We start from the raw sequence: 20,873 nt of genomic DNA, 5'->3' as shown, positions 1-20,873 counted from the left end.
TCTCAAAATTATATTTTATTGTATTCTAGTGTTTTATTCCTAGCTAATAATCTATTTCCCATGACTTGAATGCTAGTAAAGTTGTTTATTTTGGTAACATTTTTACAGAAAATGTTCCATTATGAAATTGTTAGTGAAAACAGTGCTGTTCATGATTATAGACAATGACCAAAATAAATGTCTGACACCACGTACAAATTTGTGCTCAGGGGTTTGGGTGTTGGTGTCTTCCCTACCTTGAAAAGGACAGAGTAGTTACTTTAGCTTATTAATTAAAGCCATTTTCTCTTCACTTCTTTCCATTTATAAGAAATATGTTTCCTACTGCTTCTGGCAGGAAAGCATTTCAGCCCTGGCTGGTGTGGCTCAGGGAATTGGGATCCTGACTGCAAAGTAAAGGGCTACTGATTCGATTACCAGTCAGGGCACATGCATGGATTATAGGTCAGGTCTCCAACAGGGGATGAATGAGGAGCAACAACATGTTAATGTTTCTTTCTCTCTCTTTTTCCCTCCCTTCCCCTCTCTCTGAAAATAAATAAATAAAGTCTTTAAAAAAATAAAGGAAAGCATTTCAGACCCATTTTTGGCCCCTTCCCTTACAGGGAAAGCAACCATGAATATGGTCTTCATTTGTCTATAGATGTGCAGGTTTGCATGGCTCTCAGTTGGTGTCTCCAACAAACGCTGCCTACTTAACAGTTGTCACCTGTCTTCCAAATTGGTGATACCCTTGGGTCACTGTTCTTTCCTCTATTTTTCTCTGCTTTGGTCTACATGCCCACCTGCTTTAGATAGAAATTATTTTTTAAGTGGTTTTCCTAAAAATAAAGATATATAAAGCTAAAGATTCTCATGGCAGTGACTAGTGTAAACATGTAAAATATAGGAAAATGTTTTTTCTAGGAAGGGAGTCCTGCTAATGTATGAATCATGAATCAAAAACTAAGAAAGGACTAGCAGGTGCAAGGCTGTACTGTCTGGCATATCTAATCCAATTGCCATTTGGGCAGTGTGACAAGTCCACCTATGCAACCATCTGTTAGTTCCCTCACTCCATTTCACTGCACACCATTTGGACAAACAAAAACAAAAAGCAAAATGCTTAGAGCCGAACAGTGTAGTGTGTTTGGGTGTGAAATCCTTATGTCGACATGGTCCATTTGAAGCCTCCTAGTTCACTGAGTTTCTAGGTTTAATTATATATTACAGATATATCCCTGGGATTTTTTTCTTGTATTTTTGTAGAAAACTGAATAAGACCACTTTGAAGAGTTGACATATCAGTCTTCTTGGGAAGCTTTGTTAATATTTTGAAAGCTCATTATATGCCTCATGTGAAAGTTGTTTCTTCTATAGTATTAAAGCAGTGTTTGTATTTTATCCCTTTTTATATTAGAAGCGAAACTAGAAAACTTCGATTGTTGAACCGAGAAAATAACATGAAAAAAGAAAACATTATATATTCAAAAGCTGACACAAATTCATTACAGTGTGACTTACCTTGCTGTGCTTCTCCATCATATACTTTCATATGCACAACCCCAGCAGTCTTATTTCTTAGGACCGTGGGATTTCTGCCATCTCTTTTGCTGCAGGTTCCCAGCTGAGCTAAGTTTTGGTCTGCCCACCACAGTTTCTGATCTATGAAAATAAAAAGGGTTTTATGGGGAAGATAAGCATCTTATTGAATAATAATAAAATGCAATTTACACTACAATGTTTTTTTATATATCCTTTGTTATATTCTCAACCCCTGTTTCCAAGGAAAACAGTAAAATGACTTTCACCTTTAAAAATGCAAACCATAGTGACATTTTTGTTTAAATACTCCTCCCAATTAGAGAGTCTTGGCTAATTTTTCTTTTTATAAATAATATATAATATAAAATTATATTTCAAATTAATATGGAATACTTATTTTATTATTTATATCCTTAATGATGATAATAGTAGTATTGTACTTTATTCGTAAATAAATGGCAAATCCAACAAAATATCTTAAATATCTAAAAGAGGGTTGTTCTTTAACATGTTTAAAGTATATAAGCTTTTACTCATTGGTATTTTTATTACTGGCTTCTTCTTCATGGTTATATATATATTTTATTTTTATACAATTTAAGTCCCTTTCTCCAAAATTTTATTACTGTATAATGTTAAATTGTACTAAGTGCTCATTTAGTAGTAGAGACTCTGTGATATATCACAGGTAAAATAAAAAAAAATAGTCCTAACCCTCAGGATGTTAGCATTTTACTGAAAAATTACACATTTATCATTACATTATTTTATATTGTCACAGCAAAACCATGAGGAAACTATGATCATTTTCTTTCCTTAGATAGAAAATATAAAATTTATAGGGATTAAATTTCTTACTTAAATTTAAATATTTTGTCCTCCTTTCGCCAAAAATTGTATTTTTTCTAAATCTCCATGCTAAATGCATGAAAAAAAAACTTAAGGTAATGCAAGGATTTAAACAAAAATTCTTAATTCTAAAGGTTTTAGAATTTTTATACATTTCAACAAGAATCAAATGATAGTTGAGATCAAATAATTGTCTCCCCAGAAGTTGAAGTTTATTTATTCCTATATCAAAAGAATGTAGTCTTTACTTTCAAGGTACAGTTATTTTCATTCAAATGCCAGGATATTTTATTAAATCAAAGCCTAGTTTCAGGTATGGCAAGAACACTAACAATAATCATCCCTTACTGAATCTGTAACCCCAGAAAAAAATTAATAAGAGGCAGCTTTGTAAGAGATTTATCTGACAATTGGGACTGAGGGTGGGAAGGTTACTGTTGTTTAAAATCACCCAGATATGGAAGCAGCCCAAGTGTCCATCAGTAAATGAGTGGATAAAACCACTGTGGGGCATTTACACTGTGGGATACTTCTTGGCCATAAAAAAGTTTTACCCTTTACAGCAGTATGGATGGACCCAGAGAACATTATGCTAAATGAAGTAAGGCAGGCAGGGAAAGACAAATACTATATGATTTTACTTATATGTGGAATCTAATGAACAAACTGAAGTAACAATCAAAAGAGACTCGGACTCATAGATGGAGAACAGATGATAGCTAGTGGGGGTGGGCATGGTTAGGGAGTAGAAGGATTGAGCAAAAAAAAGAAGGGACTCATGGACATGGATAATAGTGTGATTGCAAGGAAAGAGCATGCAAGGAGAATAGATGGTAATAGAAAAATACAATTACAATTTTTAAAAAGATATTATGTTGATAACAGTCACAGTTTCTTTTGTATTATATGCTTTGTTACTATAAGTATATTTTAGAAATAAAATGTATAAAAATTGTGGAGACAAGAAATAATAAGAATTTACCTAAAATACAGCCTAATGGACTGAACTCTCTCTGACCCAAGGGAAAGGCCATGCTGGTTTTCAGTTTGGCAAGTAGTCCATACTGAAGCGTGACATATCTGTCTTTATACCACAGCATTTCACCCCAGGGTCATAGATGATTCAGTGAGGCTAAAAGCTCTAACACTAAGAACTCAGATATTTTCTTTTGTACCATCTCAGAGTCTTTCACTTAGGGAATGAAGATGATCCTTCCTTTCTTGGCCTCTAAGACCTCATGAGTCTTGAGCAGGAACTATGCAGTAACATTAGAAATAAAGATCAGGGACCTAAACAACAACACAAACTAACAAGCAAAATATTACCAAAGACACTGAAATAGAGAACAGGCTGGCAGTGACCAAAGGGGAGAAGGGAGGGAATTTCAGGGGCAAAGGGGAAGGGTTTATAGGAACTAGTATAAAGGACACATGGACAAAAACTAAGGGGGGTGGAAATAGAAGGGACGTGGGAAGGGCTGGGGGGGGGGTTGGCTGGGATGGGAGTAAAACACAGAAAACTGTACTTGAACAACAAATAGAATAGAATAGAATAGAATAGAATAGAATAGAATAGAATAGAATAGAATGAAATAAAATAATAAAGAAATAAAGAGAACAAGGGGTAAGTGATTTTCTAAAGAGAGAGAAAATATCTCTCTCGGCAAATTGTCCTGTTTCAGTCAGCTAAGATATAACTTACCATGACCCTAGATTCCATCCATTAAAACTGAATATATTAAGAGATCTCTATGGCAAAATAATAGTTTTATTTCTGGTAGCATTGTCCTTATTGTTACAGGAGATTTGGGGTGGGGGGTGAGAACTGAAAAGCACATCCCTTCTTAATCACTAGACTCATGATATTGACCTAATAGTCCTTCTGTTCAGTTCAGTTCATTTGGAGAAGAATTTCTACAGCAACACTCAAAATGACAAGCACACTATTATATCTTCCTAGGCATTAGAAGCAGCCATACAACCCAATTCTGGATTAGAGTTTGGGGGAAGAATGGGATTCTAAGTGTAACATGAAAGCACACCCTATTATATCCAAAGATTAGATTGTTGCAGGGTAGTACATAGTCCTGAAATAAGCAAGAGGGGAGCCTGATACAAAGACCCATGGCCTTGAGGACAATGACCAAATAATCTGGTGCCCATGCAGGACTATGAGGATTTGGACAACAGATATCACGGTAGTGACCAGCACAAAACTAGGACCACAGGTATAGAAAAACTCTTTTTAGGTTGTTACAGTCCTTTGAAAACATGTCTTTCATCACCTATAATTCTTGCTCCAGATTCTTCAAACTTCCTGACAATAGACTGCCTCCAATTCAAAATTTTCTATCTGATTTTTAAATCATTATATACACTGAATTGATTCTACCTACTGATACTTCTTTCCAACTTCCTTTTAGTACATGTGTTTAGCTTACTCTTATCATAATATTCATTCATATGTTTATTCAACTATATTGAACATCTTTTATTTATAAAGCACTAACAGATAATGGAAAATGACAGAACAAGACAAATAAGATCTCTGCTTTTATAGATCTATGCTCTAGTGAGAGAGAAAGGCAAGAAATAAAACAGAAAACAAATAACTGAAATGCCTAAAAATCAACAGTAAAGAAACAGACAACCTTACTGAAAATGGGCAAAAGGCTTGATTACGCATTTCTATAAAGAAGAGATGCAAACAGCCAACAGGTATATGAAAAGATATTCAATATCACCAATGGAAGGGAAATGCAAATCAAATCACAATGAGATCAATCACCCCATATCTGGCAGAATGACAATCATCATCACAAAAAAATGTTGAAAAGGATGTGAAGAAAGTGGAATTTTGTATACAGTTGCTAGAATGTAAAATGGAACATCAACTATAAAAAGCAGGATTACTCAAAAAATTAAAATTGAACATCGTGTGACCTGGACAACCTCTCTTCTGGGTGTGTATCCAAAAGAACTTAAGTCAGAATCTTCACTGCAGCACTATTCACAATAGTAGAGGTATGAAAACACCATATATACCCACTGAAGGAAGAATAAATAAAGAAAATGTGAAGCCCTGGCTGGTGTAGCTCAGTGGATTGAGCGTGGGCCTGCGAACCAGAGGATCGCGGTTCAATTCCCAGTCAGGGCACGTGCCTGGGTTGCAGGCCAGTTCCCTGCAGGCCAACTCCCAGCAGGGGATGCACGAAAGGCAACCATACATTGATGTTTCTCTCTCTCTCTCCTTCCCCTCTAAAAGATAAATAAATAAATAAAATCTTAAAAAAAAAAGAAAAAAGAAAATGTGATATATATATATAAAAAGATATAGATATAGATAGATATAGATACACACACATATATAAATATTATTTACAATTGCCAAGAGATGGAAGCAGCCCAAGTGTCCATCATTCATATATATCATTCATATATATAATATATATACATATATATGTTTATATATATAACATGTGCATTATATATACATATAATCTGTCCAGATGGTATCCAGATATGTAATATGGAAAATAGAGACATTTATTGAAGAAGATATAAAATACAAGAAACATCGTACATGGGAAAATGACACCTCAGTCCCTTTTAAAGTAGGCACCTTGGACCTCATACAATGCTTCCGTTTGCCATCAGCCTTCCCATTGTATTTTCCTGAATCTCATCGATGGTCTGAAATCTCTTTCCTTTCAAAGGTGATTTTAGTTTTGGGGAAAGCCAGAAGGCACAGGGTGCCAAATCTGGGCTCTGGGGAGAGGGGAGTTGAGTCACCCGGGTGATTTGATATTTTGACAAAAACTCTGCATGAGATGTGATGCATGGTGGGTGCATTGCTGTGATGAAGCTGCCAATTGCCAGTTGTCCATAACTGCAGCCTTCTGAATCATCTGAATAGTTTCCATGGAGGAATGTTTAAGCTTAATGCCAAATTTGATGCAGATTCATTGATCTACTCATTTAGTTTTATTGAATGTGATGGCCACACAATACACAGGCTCACTCAGTTGTGTCTACCTCCCACACTGACAGTGAAGTCATCATTGTTTACATATGCACATTCCAGTCCACTCCTCTTGGTTGCCAGGTTATATTAATGTCCAGCAAACCTTTCTCATTATATTAACAATGGTTGGATTTTTTCCAGACAGACCCATATACATATACACACACAATGCCTTATTATTCAGTCTTCAAAAAGAAGGAAATAATCTGTGGGGGATGTTGAGAATAGGGAAAGCTATGCATGTGTGGGGATAAAAGGTATATAAGAAATCTCTGTATTTTCCTCACAATTTTACTACAAAACATAAACCACTCTAACACAACAAAGTCTTAATAAAAGTAGGCAAATGAAATTTTTGCATATGCAAAAAACATGAACAAAATTTGAGAACAGTGTGTTAAGTAAAATTAACCAGTCACAGAAGGACAAATACTATATGATAAAATTATATGAGGAATCTAAAATACTGACTCTTCAAAACAAGGACTAGAGGGGTAGTTGCCAGGGTTGGGGAGGGGTAAATGAGGAGTTAATATTTAACAGGCATGAAGTTTCAGTTATACAAAATGAGTAAGTTCTAGAGATTTGCTGTGCCTGCAGTTAGTAATTTGAAGTGCACCATCATATTGTACATTTCAAAACATGTTAAAAAGTTGACTCATGTGAAGTGTTCCCAGCACCACAAAAAAATAAGACAAACCAAAGACTTCTATTAGTGATATGAAGAAAATAGACACTATTCCATTTTTTATTTTGTTGGTTTCCTTACCTTTGTCTACACATAGATCTTCTATTCTCAACCATCATTACACAAGTATAACTCCACGATCAGTAAAATATTTCAGACTAGCATATCTCACTTTGACCCCTCCTTCTTATTGAATCTATAGCTTCTACAGACAGAAACAAACACGTGGTTTTATATTGTTGCTTTTTCTTTACTTTTCATCTGTACTAATTTTGACTTCTCATCCAGAGATGGAAGCCCCTAAAAACAGAATCCTGTCTTTAACTCTTCTGCCTTCTTCACAATGCTTTGCATTCTTTTAAACTGGTATGATATAGAAATGCCCTAAATACTTGTGAATTGATTGGGAAGGTAAATATTCCTAAAAATTTCTTCTATGGTAATTCATAACTTCAAAAATATTTTAATAAAGTCATCTCTTCCCCTCCCTATTGATAGTACCTTTTATTTTATTTTTTTTATTTTTAAGATTTTATTTACTTATTTTTAGACAGAGGTAAAGGGAAGGAGAAAGAGAGGGAGAGAAATATCAATGTGCAGTTGCCTGTGTGTGCCCTCCACTGGGGTGCTGGCTCACAACCCAGGCACGTGCCCTGACTGGGAATCAAACAAGCAACCTTCTGCTTTGTAGTTCATGCTCAATCCACAGAGCTACACCAGCAAGGGCTTGTAGTACCTTTTAAAAATACCTCTTTTAAATATTATCCTTTTAAAGATCTCTCTAATATATAGGATGTTGCTTTTGACAGTATAACTATTATTTAGTTTCATATGTTTTCTTTTTTCCCCCTCATGTTATTATTAACATGAATACACTAGGATCTTCAGAAATTATCAGAATTCCAAAGCTGCTTGCTTAAGCTGCATGCAACTAATTATGAGTAACTCTAGTTCACTGTTGAATTGTGTCCCCTGAAATTTGTATATTAAAGTTCTAACTCCAAGTATGTCAGGTGTAACTATATTTAGAGACAGGGCCTTTAATGAGGTAGTTAAGTTAAAATTAAATCATTAGAGAGGGTCCTAATCCAATATGACTGGTGTCCTTATAAGAGAAGGAAATTAGGACACAGACAACCAAGAAGAAGATAGCCACCTACAAAAGCCCTCAGGAGAAATAAAAAAATGCCCATGCCTTAATCTTTAAGCCTACAGAATAATGAGAAAATAAATTTTGGTTAGGTCACCCAGTTTGAGGGACTTTGTTAGCATCCCTAGCAAAATAATGCATTTGCTAATAGAGAAAAGTGAAGGACCTGATAAAATATAAAAAAGAGAAAGACAGAAAACTGTACTTGAATAATAATTAAATTAAAAAACTAACTGTACTTGAAAAAAAATTAAATTAAAAAAGAAAAGAAAAAAAATTAAAAAACCTAAATATTACACAGAAAAAAAAAAGAAGTAACACAAAAAATGTAAATACAAATTGATTCTACCTTATGGTCTCCAAAATCTTAACTCAGAAAAAGAGATTAAATTTACTGAAACCTAGTACATAAGCAAATATGATTGTCTCATTTAATCATCATAAATGAGATGTAGTGTGTTAAAATATTTCCAGGAAGTCAAAAGGTGACCTCTCCTATGGGCACACAGAAGTGTGGTGTTCACTCTCAGTTGGCATCACTTGACTTTCAATGCCCTTTCCATGCATTGCTCTGTGCATATCATAATATCCCACTGAACCTAATAACCCTACACTTTGCAAGGCAAACATACTTGATAAATATAAATTGAGTTTAAAGTGTTAACCCAGATTAAAGACAGTTGCAACATATATAGTAAATGCATTTTAAAATAGATAATTATAAAGTTTTAATAATGCTTTTCTTCTGAAAATATATCAACCAAATTAGTAACTTATTTCTGAAATATTAGAATATGTATTTTTAGTGAATATTACAATTGTTGAGATACATTTTTAAAGTTGAATTTTTCTCGAACACTTGCTTTTTATTTTAAAAATGGAAACTATAATAAAATTCCTAGTTACATTTGAATTTAAGATAAATAAAAATAACTTTTTAGGACATAATTATACAAAAAACTGTTTGTTGTTTATTTAAAATTCAAGTTTAAATGGGAATCTGGTATTTTATGTGGTAATTATATTACTTATGCTCTCTTCTAAAACCCCAAAATTCACAAGAAAGCAATGGAAAAGTCATAGGCCTACAAAGAGAAAAAATAGTAGAGGAGGCTATAGCAATAAAAAAATAGACTGATGGAGACTCCAATAGGGCAACCACCTACCAGCTTTGTTAGGGAAGGGCTTAGCAAAGGAATGGCACTTCTGTCTGGCAGAAAGCTGTCCCCCCCGCTAATACCTTGACACCAGACAATTTAGTTCTTTTCTGTGGGTCCCTGGTGTCTTTCAAGCTGCTGCCCCAGTGCTGAATCTCAGAGGAAATGAATCCCAGTAAGTTCATGTGGGCCCTTGAAGAGGAATAGCTTGTCTCTCCAGAAGCCCTCTGTCTCATTCATGCACAACCCCCTCTGGTTTTCAGAGCCTAAAGCTATGGAGATATCTCTCCGGCACAATCCTGGCCTGGGGGCTGAGATCCTTCTCTCCTCTGGGAGGGCCTTCCTAGTTTCAGTTGAGATGTTCCCCCCTGATTTTTAACTGTCACACGTGGGTATGGGACCAGTGCATTCCGCATCACTGCTCCTCCTCTCAGTCTCTGTGTATACACACACACACACACACACACATATATTTACTTTTTCCACTTTTTTATTGTTATGCAAGCGCAGTTGTCTCCATTCCCTAACCCCCTACCAATCCCCCTTTGGCTTCCTCTTTAAGTCCCTATTTATAGGACTTCCATTCAGCTAGGTTTCAGGTGGTTCTTAAATGATGGTTGTTCTGCAGTTTAGTCGTAATTTTGTTGTGGTTGCGGGAGGATATGAGTGACAACCTACTCTGTCATCTTGATCCAGAGTTCAATATCCTCAGATTTGTAATAGCGATTACATTCTTAAAGCAAGAGCTTGAGGTTTAAAAAAATACTGTGATGTCATGCCACAGACAAAAACAATCTCATAGTGACTATAAGGTGTTTTTCTTTAAAGGTCTTTCAGGTGATTCTTTTGTTCGTCTCAGGTGGAGACCCACTAGAACAGCAAGTATAACCATCTCCTCAGAACTTGGAAATGCAAATTCTCAGGCCCCACCTTGGACCACCTGAATCTTACACTCTGTAGGGGTGTTCAACCTGTGGCCCATGAGCTGCATGTGGCCCAATATGGCTGTGAATGTAGCCCAACACAAAATCATAAATTTACTTAAAATGTTATAAGATTTTTTTGTGATTATGTGTTGCAATGTATTTAATGGGTGGTCAAAGGCAATTCTTCTTCTTCCAGTGTGGTGCAGAGCTGCCCAAAAGTCGGGCACCGCTACAGAGTGAGGCCCAGAAATCTGGCTTAACAAGCCCTTCAGCTGATTCTAAGGCTCAAATTTGGGACCCACCAGCGTTATTATCACTTAATCTCTATTTATGCATTTACATATGGTATTCATACCCTCGGTGTTTTATTTTCAGTGTCATTCCTGGTGTGGTCATCTTCTTCAGAGAGTAAACCCTCAGTCTTTGACCAGGCTTGAGAAGAACCACTTTCTTGGCTGTGTAAACTGGATTCTAACTGCTTCTAATTAGACTAAAGTAATCCTCTTACTTTTAGTTGCATTTATATATTTTAGAAGTCACAGATTCTCTGATTTCTGACTTCTAAATTTCTGAAGTGAAAGTTAACTTGCACCTGGCCTCCTCCTAGTGCAGGTCTTGGTTTTCATTTTACTATTAAGTCAGTCAAGACACTGACACCTGTTAGAGGAGAGAGACTTGGGGGCTGGGTGAGGCAGGGGAAGGGATTGAGCAAAGGGAAAAGAAAGAAGAAAGAATCAGGGACACAGACAACAGTGTGGTCATTGCCAGAAGGGAGGGGGGTTGGGAGAGGTAGAAGAAGAAAAAGCAGGGGCCAATGGTGATGGAAAGAGACTTGGCATGATAAATGCACAATATAGTATACAGATGATGTGTTGTAGAATTATATACCTGAAACCTATATAATTTTACTAACTGATGTCACCTTAAGAAATTCAATTAGAGCAATAAAAATGATTAAATAAAATAGCTAAACCAAAATTTGCAGACATAAAAATTAAAACTATTATAGCTAGAATAAAAATGTTGATAGAAAGTTGAATGTTGGAAAAAATCTTTAAGAAAAAAAGGAGCCCTGGCTGGTGTAGCTCAGTGGATTGAGCGCGGGCCTGCGAACCAGAGGATCACGGTTCAACTCCCAGTCAGGGCACATGCCTGGGTTGCAGGCCGGTTCCCTGCAGGCCAACTCCCAGCAGGGGACGCACGAAAGGCAACCATACATTGAAGTTTCTCTCCCTCTCTCCTTCCCCTCTAAAGATAAATAAATAAATTTAAAAAATCTTTAAAAAAAAGAAAAAGAAAAAAAGAAGGAAAAGAAGAAACAGAAAATGATTTATATGAGTTTAGAAAGAGATCCTTGAGAAACAAAGGGAAAAATCACTTAAACAATTCACATCATTCCCCACAACTGAAGAATGTCAGTTGTTTTCAGATTAAAAGAACCACAGAAGTTCCAGAAAAAAAAACAGATAAAAAATAAACACATTATTTTGAGGTCTCAGAATAACAGAAACAAAGAAAAGATTCTGCAAGTTCCTAGAGAAGAGAAAAGTTAATAATCAAAGGATACAGTACCAGAATAGCATTGGCATTTTCAAGTACAAAATTAAATTTGAGAAGACAGTCAGGCATACCTTGGAAGATCTGATACAAACTATTTGCAGTCTTGATTTTCATTTTCAACTGCTATGAGTGTGTTTGGCCCAAACCCAATTCATATGCCGAAACTCTGATCCCCAGTGAGATAATATCGGGAGATATGACATTTGGAGGGAGTTAGGTCATGAGGGAAGAGCCCCCATAATGAGATAACTGTGTTCTTATGAAAAGGAGAGCTAGTCCAGCCTCTTTCTCTGCTCTCTATCATATGAGGATACAATAAGAGTAAGCTATTTGCAAACTGAAAAGTGGGCACTCCTTAGATGTTGGATCTGAAGGCACCTTGATCTGGGACTTCTAAGTCCCAGATTTGTCTAGAGAAACACCTAGTGTGTCTCTAGAACTGTGAGAAACTGAGAAGTAAATATTTGTTTAAGTAACTAAGTCTATGATAATTTTTTACAGCAGCCCAAACTGGCTAAGAAGTAACCAACCAAGTGTTAGGGTGGAACAAAGATATTTCTGACATTGTCCTGGTAAGTTTACCTCATGAGCACCCTTTCTCAGAAAGCTGCTGGAGGCTGCACTTCACTAGGACAAGGTAAGAAACTGGGAAATGTATAGTGGGTTTAGGAAACAGAGAAGGTATACAGAAACTCAACCATGTAATGGTGAATAGAGATCCAAGGATGGCAGCAGCAAATCTAGAATGCAAACTGAAGCTGGAATTCAGAGAATTTCAGGACAAATCCCAGTTGGGAAGTGGGCTCCAGAGCTTTATGTTCTCACCTCCCATAGTGTTAGATCAATAAACAATATCTACAACTTTAAAAACCATTTATAACCATGGCAACAAGCAGTAAAAGAAATAGCCAAAAGGATTGAGATTTTTGTCTACTGCCTGGGAATTTGAAGAGAATGAGTAGTGGAGTATTCTTCCTTACAACTTCAATAACTACATTATTATCCTAATAGCTCAGAAATCTCTTTCTTATGATAAACTATCCCCTTAATCTTCAGTCCATGTATCCAACTGCATAACGGGTATTTCTACCTGAATATAAAAAAGCCACCACAAACTTTACACCAGATAGCAAATCTGCTGGCCTTGATCTTGGACTCCCAATCTCCTAAACTAGGAGAAAACTGTATTTGCTGTTTAAGCAACAAGTCAATGGTATTTTTGTTGTAGCAGCCTGAACCAACAAAGACAATTTCTCATAGTGAATAGCTCCCACTCAGTCATCAGAGGTAAAAGCCAGTCATCATTTTTCCCTACCTTGTCCCCCTGGACTCTCTGAGGTACCTCATCATTCTAACTAAGTCCACTTAATTCTTCCTCTTTATTATCTCACCAAGGGAATATTTAATTTCCTCTCCATTCCCACTGAAACTGCTTATCTCAGTGCCTCATCAATTTTTATCCTCCAGTCATTGCTCAGGAAACACTAGAGTGATCTTTCTAAAATGCAAGTTGAAGCATGCCATTCTGCTGTTTAAAATACCCACATGGCTTCCCTCTCAACCTCCTTAGTGTGACCCAATGGCCACCCAGGAGTTGATGCCCACTTATCTTCCTACCACCTAATCTGTAACCCCGCCTGGAACTGGTGCCCCATGTTCCAGGAATATTGAATTGCAGTCAACTTTCAAATTCCAGACACAAATTAATCATGATTTAGAAGAGACATGAATGAGAATAACCAAAAGAAAAATAATTAAACCCGTCATGAATATGAGAAGAATCCACATATTAGAATAAGTGGATTCTTTATAATTATATGGAAGCCATTACATACTTATACTGTTTCTACTACAGATCAGAAATGCCCCTCCACGTGGGGCAATCAGAGCTGCGTATGTCTGCTGACAGCCATCTGTCCACCAGCCAGCTGCTCTTCTGATGCAGGGGGCAGCTCTGCAGTTTGTCAGAAGCCCTGTGCCAAACTCTCTTTCTTAGGGCAGTGACTGAACTAGAAGTCTCTTTGCTCTTCCTTCTCCCAAGAATTGTCCCCTTTTTTATTTTTTCTTAAACAGAGAATTTGGAGAAGGACAGTGAAGGGAGGATGGAAAGCACTGCAAAAAAAAACAACCTCAAGAATTTTTCTTTGGAGGCTTTGTGACCTTGACTGACTGATAGGGTCCTAAATTCTTTCCCTTCATTATTGTATTGAGATTTTTGCCTCATTGGGAGTGGAGGGGGGGATCTGGGGTTCTAGGGAGAAAAAGGAGAATGGCAGGCAATTTAATTTCTGAGTTGATGGCTTGACTGTGTTGCCAGTGAACCTTAGTCTTTGTTCAATGATGAAGTCTTTATTCACTGACAAGGACAGTGAGAGGAAAGAATTAGCTGACAAGCACAAGGCAGCTCCAAATAACTGCTTGCTGGGATGCTAGAAAACAAAACGTAAAGCCAATACAAACTGATACCTAAAATGGTCTTCATTAGAAGAAGCAAAGAAGAGGAAGAGGAGGGGCAAGGAAAGGAAGGAAAGAAGAACTATTCACATTGGATAACAGAGCAGATTGTTTGAACATTTTAATTATGCACATTTAAATTAAATATCTATTTTCTATCACATTGTGTTTAATTGTGTCTGAACTGTTTTGCTCTGTGTTCTCATACCATTTTCCTCTACACCAATTAGTAGGTTAATATACAGTTGATAGTATTTATATTTTTCCAAATGATAGCCAGATGTTTCTATAGGTTTATGGAAGAAAAGGGGCCACATACCAAGAGTGGCAAGCCCAGGGGAGACCTGTGTGGTAGTCTTACATACTCAGAGAACTAAAGAAGCCATAAGGGATGGTCTGAATTTAAAACTTGTTAACTGAGAGCAGTTCAAGGCAGGTAGTTCTGTCTTAGGCCACTATTTTTCCCTAACAAAGGTCAATATTTACCTTAACTGAGCCTGTCTCTTTTTGCATCTAAGATAAAACACCTTTGGAATGCCAAAATAATTTCCTCTTTTTGGACCCTTCAGGGCACAAACTCCTACCAGAGCAGAGTTACTCATCGTTACCTTTTTCTCTGTAGACTTGTAACTGTTCAGGGCTTACTGTCCTTTATCCACCAAAGTAAAAGGAATTTGTGTCTCTCCATTTTACTCTTAATCTAATCCCAGAGATTTATCTGCTTTTCTTTCTCTTACCTCCCTAATCATCACCAATGGATTTCATGTAAACCCCTTATGTCTCCTCCTTTGATTGTAATGTGAAAAATAAAGTGTTAAGATGCCATTCTTTGGAGCTTTTCCCAATTTGTTGAGATGTTGCTTCCTGACAATTGTTAGCATGGCTTAAATAAACTCACAAAAATTCTCTACAAGTTTAAATGTTTCTTACATTGCCGGCTCTTGGTACTTGCCATCAATTTCTTCCTCCATCTGAAATGTTAAACATCCACTGCTACACCTACCTCTTTCCCAGTAGCTGAAGAGTGGACACATACACAGACTCCTGGACTGAGTTCAAATGGTACCTGTATTTGTAAGGTGTAGCTGTCCTCAAAAAGTGGAGTGGTTCACCTGACCCTTTGTGTTGTTCTGTGGTCTGTGTATAATTCCATCATAACGTTCATAATCCTGTAGCATTTTGTTATTTACATGTATGGCTCCTTCTTTAAAACATAAGACTCTTCCGGACAGGGACAATGTATTATTAACTTTTATCCTCCATACATAGACTGATGCCAGACATATGAATGGTTGAGAGTCACTACAGTATGTGAGAGAATGTGGCTTGGAGTCACACAAATCAGCTTAAATATTTGGTTGTGACATTTATCACTGGGTGATCTTGAGCAACTTACTTTTACTCTTAGTATTATTCTCATCATTTGTAAAAGGAGGGAAATCTTACTATCCTCTTATAATATGTGAACCACTTAGCTAAGGGACATGGATGATCAGAACAATCTTTGGCAGCTATGCTGAATAAAATAATGAGCAAAAAAAATCTGCATGAAAATCTGTGTGAACATATGCATTACTACACTAATTATTTTTTAAGACTTTATTTATTTTTAGATGAGAAGGGAGGGAGAAAGAGAGGGAGAGAAACATCAATGTGTGGTTGCTTCTCACGTGCACCTACTGAGGACCTGGCCTGCAACCCAGGCCTATGCCCTGACTGGGAATTAAACTAGAGACCCTTTGCTTCACAGGCCAGCACTCAATCCACTAAAACCACACTAGGCAGGGTGTGACTATACTAATCCTAAAACATAACAATTCAGAAAAATATTTCCACACACTGTCAATAGGAATAAGTGTGGAATTTTTTTCAGAATAATGGATAAATCTATACTATGTTTTCCTATGATTTCACACTACTTCTCTTGTGGCCACCAGAAAGTGTCACCCCAAAATTTGCCTCTTTGGCATAAGGATTAATTTGAACTGATTAATTTTTTAAACAAACAAAAGAGAAGCTCTTGTAAAAGAGCAGAAGTTGCTTTTTGCAAGGTAAGTGCCCATTTGAAATGGGCCCTGTGCGAAGAAGAGAGCTATTACCAGTGATGACTTTTTTGTCTGAGACACTATGTGCATGGCAGGGGCTGATTACCAAACATCCCCACTCACTTTCACAGGAACAGCCTCCCCTCTTTGAGCCACAGACCCCTGTCTCTTTTCTTAGCCCAGGATGGTGCATAAGACTCAATTGTCTGGTTTTCTTTTGAATCTCAAATCTTTCTGGGGCTCTGTACATCTATAATTAATTTAAAAGGAGTTTTTTCTCCTGTTAACATATCTTTCACTACTGATGTATCACCAATAATTTAGAAGGGTAAAGGGAAGATTATTTTTCTCCCCCTACACTAGTTACATTCATTTACATGGAGGGTGCTTGATATTAGTAGCAGAAATTCTTGGCAGTGGAAAAGAATAATGTTAATTGCTTGTGGTAATCACTCTAAAGGTGACCACCAAGTTCAAGTCATACATATATGTCATATTAATACAGGGAAAATGAAATACTGTAACTGCTGTTTATATCTATAACTGTTTTAAACAAGTGAAACTAACAGTGTTCAAAGAAAAAATTTTTTACCTTGATTTACACACTGTTTAGGACAAAGTTTCAGGAGATTCATTTTCCTCCTTGTTAAGGGGTTTGGCTTAAACAAAGTCTATATAGGGCTAATTTAGGTAATGACCATTTTTGCTTTGTGCACTACCCCCCAAAATAAGTTCACATGTTTAAACCCTAACCTCCCATGTGATGGTAATCGGACATAGGATCTTTAAAGGGGTAACGTTACATGAGGTAATAAGGTGGGGCCCTAATCCAGTAGGCCTGGTGTTTTCATGAGAAGAAGCACCAGGAATGTGCGCAGAGAACAAAGACCACATGGGCACGTGGTTTGTAGGGGATCATTTACTGGTTCTAACCAAGGAGGCCCAAGAAGAAACAAATCTGCCAACAGTTTGATCTTTGGCTTGCAGGCTCCAGAATTATGACAAAATAAAGCTGTACTGTTTAAGTCACTCATTCTGTAGTATTTCATTATGGCATTCCTAGACTACCTTATACCCACTAATTCATTAAGAGCAAGACAAAGTACTGAAAAGACATTAAAATGAATCTATGACACAGGAATTGAAGGTCCAGCCCAGGCAGTACAACAGAAGTTACTGAGAAAAGACATACCCTAAATTGAAACAGATCTGAAACTTACTTCTAATATATTCCAATTACCTAACTCCAAATTACACTTCTGACCTCCACTTCTTCCTCTTCCACCACAGTGTACTAGCCCAGGCTCTCACAGTCACAGTCACAGCAGTGGAGAAGCTGTAGCCAGTGATTTGTGGTCAGCTCTGTCTGAGAAAAGAATACTAAGCCTTACTCAGTTGACAGCCGGTGTGGGTTAGATGATAGATAAGCTGCTACACTATAATAGAAATGAAAAATTTGTGGGTGTTTAGTTTATAACTTTTCCCCAGAATATTTTCACAAATGACAACTTAACTAAAAAATTACTTATAGATTTTTAAGAAAAATGTGAATATTAGATCTTAGAAGAAAAGATGAACATGACTCAAAATATGGCATCCTTGTCATGTAAATATGAAGATCCACTATGAAAATTTAGTATTTTGAATAATTTGCCAAAAATATTTAACAGTTAAAGAAATGTGAAAAAACTTAAATCTTATTTAAAAATAATTTAAACAAATCTGAAAATGAGTTTTAATTGTTCTGTTTACTGTGGTAAAAAAAAAGTTTCATTTCAAATGCTATAAAGTAGTTCAATCTGGTGAATGGCTAAACTTAAACTGGTCTGCAAATACCTGCTATTCTCATAAGTGTATGACCATTGTTTCCATTTGTTTACCATGTATTTTCATTGAATGCTAATTAAATTCATATATTCAAATTTTAAAAATAAATAAATAAAATAAAAATTAACAGACCTAATTATCTTGGGCAATTTCTAAAGTGAGTAACCTTAGAAAAGATTTAACCTCCTGATATTCTGAGCAGGTTGGAACTTAGAATCATGGTAATGTGAATATTTAATAAATATGGTGTCATTTGTCATGATAGGTTAATAATCACTGGGCTCTCTGATTATAATTACTTGAAATCAACCAAGCTCTATGTCTATACTTCTTAGATTTTTTTCTTGATAACTTATACTGACACCAAAATTGGGCAGGTGGAGCCATAGTGGATCATGAGTCAGTTAGAACTAATTATTCATAATTTTTACTACTGAAGGCCCTAGATTTGCCTTGTATCAAATTGGCTTTCTGGGTCTGCCTGAATGACTTAAGCATTCTGTGGTTTTCAAGCTCGAATTTTGTTGAGAATCCTGTGTCATATTTCAGTCACATGTATTTTAATAATAGTTCCTCCAATGATCTGAAATATCCAGTATGAAACTCTTTGTTCCCAGTAACCAAATTCCATATGTAATAATATCCAAGAAGTAGCAATCTCAGCAGACCTTGTCCCAAATATAGTATAATTATATTCAGATCTTGATTTTTGGAAGGATTCTAAAAAATGGGAAACATGTTTTTCATTTAGAAGATAGCAATCATGATATAGAGGGTTCTGAGTCATGTCACTTTGACTAAAATAAAGAAAACTAGGTTTCTGAAGAAGTTCACATGGAATAACGGCCAAGATGGAGGTGTAGGTAGAAATCCTTCACTTCCTTGCACAACCAAAAGGAGGATAATGACAAATCTAAAGACAATAAAGAACCAGAAGTGCCATAAAATCAAACTGCATGGAACTCCAACAATCAAGAAATTAAAGAAACAGTCAACTGGACCGGTGCTCCCAGACAAAGAAACATGGCCCAAATGAAAGAACAGGATAAAAGTCCAGTGAAAGAGCTAAATGATGAGGAGACAGCCAACCTATATGATGTGGAATTCAAAACATTGTTAATCAAAATGTTCACAGAACTGATTGAGCATGGTCAAAAAAATAAGAGCTACCCAAAGTGAAATAAAGAAAAAATATTCAGGGAACCAACAGTGACAGGAAGGAAACCAAGACTCCAATCAACAATTTGGAACAAAAGGAAGAAATTAACATCCAACCAGAACAGAATGAAGAAACAAGAATTAAAAAAAAAAAATGAAGGGAGGCTTAGGAACCTCTGGGACAACCTGAACCATTCAACTGTCCCAATTATAGGGGTGCCAGAAGGGGAGGAAAAACAGCAAGAAATTGAAAACTTACTTGAACAAATAATGAGAAAAAAATTCCCCAGTCTGGTGAAGGAAATAGACTTTCAGGAAGTCCAGGAATCCTAAAGAGTCCCAAAGAAGTTCGACCCAAAGAAGTATACACCAAGGCACATCATCATTAAGTTACCCGAGATTAAAGACAAAGAGAATTCTAAAAGCAGCAAGAGGAAAGTGTAAGGTTACGACAAAATGGAAAATGCAACAAGGTGTAAAGCAGGATGTTATTGCTTAAGGCTGTACTCCCGGCCCCCAGAATGTTCCAGAAAGATGGGATGAGTGGTTAGCCAAGTAAATAGCCAAATAAGGTAAATATGTGAAGCAAGGCAGACCGCCAGAATCTGCCCACCAACGAGTAACCCCGCCAATCAAAAGAAAAAGCTGTGTTCAATTGCATCAATTGCTAACAGCCACATCTGCTTCTGGATACTGCTTGCTTGCTGCACTCTATAAAACCCCTGTAGTCTGTAAGCCAGGCGCGACTTCCATATTGCAGCTCTGAGGAGCTACGTGACTCCGGTCACAGTTGGGGAAGTTCGCTCCTGCGCAGGTAAAGCTTTTGGCCAATAAATAACATCATGAGCTCTAAGTGCCTGGACATTTGGTTTCTCGCCATTCAAATACAACATTTGGAGGCCCCAGCGAGATTTTAACTTCCCACCGGGGAGGTTTCGTCCAGGAACCGAAAGAGAACCGCCGGGCCCGGTAAGTTTTTGGGAGGATCCTCATTTGGTTTCGGTGGTCTAGACCTTCAGAGCCCCGAGGTGGTAGGCGAGACGTCGCCGGTAGTCCACCTGGGAGATTCCCAAGGAGAGGACGCTCTGAGGAATCGGAGCTAGGCTCCCGCGACAAAGTCGCAGTTGGTTTCACTTTTTGCGCTGCGCCGCACTGCAAGACGTATGCCTGAGAACTGCGGTTTGCCTGTGTGTGATCAGAGAGTCTGTTTGTCCGTGTGTTTCCTGCTAACCTTAATTGCTGCCCTCCTTATTTTTATTTCTGAAGTCCCCAAGGTTGTCCAGAGGACCAGTATGGGACAGGGAGGCTCCACTCCGGACACTGCCCTCCAGTGTCTGCTAAATAATTTTTCTGATTTTCAGAGACGAGCCCAGGGTTATGGCGGACCACCGCCGGATCCTGAAATCCTCCGGACTTTCAGTGAGCTGGAGTGGCCAACCTTCGGTGTGGGATGGCCGTCAGAAGGAACCTTTGACCTACCACTCCTCTTCGCCGTCCGAGGAGTGGTCTAC

The 20,873-nt window shown here is 37.2% G+C and overlaps 1 protein-coding gene across 1 annotated transcript in view; it reads right to left on the bottom strand.

Moving 5' to 3' along the window:
• LRP1B (LDL receptor related protein 1B) overlaps positions 1-20,873 on the bottom strand; it is a gene marked incomplete at its 3' end in the record, with an annotated part of 1,343,287 nt that overhangs the window by 365,655 nt on the left and 956,759 nt on the right. The window contains exon 34 of the mRNA XM_037064526.1: positions 1,504-1,644. Coding sequence (XP_036920421.1) covers positions 1,504-1,644 — 141 coding nt within the window. The remainder of the gene's footprint in view (positions 1-1,503; positions 1,645-20,873) is intronic.

This window comes from Sturnira hondurensis, unplaced genomic scaffold (assembly GCF_014824575.4).
Source record: "Sturnira hondurensis isolate 20B ecotype Veracruz unplaced genomic scaffold, ASM1482457v3 Scaffold0015475, whole genome shotgun sequence".
Lineage (NCBI taxonomy): Eukaryota > Metazoa > Chordata > Mammalia > Chiroptera > Phyllostomidae > Sturnira > Sturnira hondurensis.
Note: the sequence above shows the minus strand (reverse complement) of the source record. Positions and strands in the feature narration are given on the sequence as shown.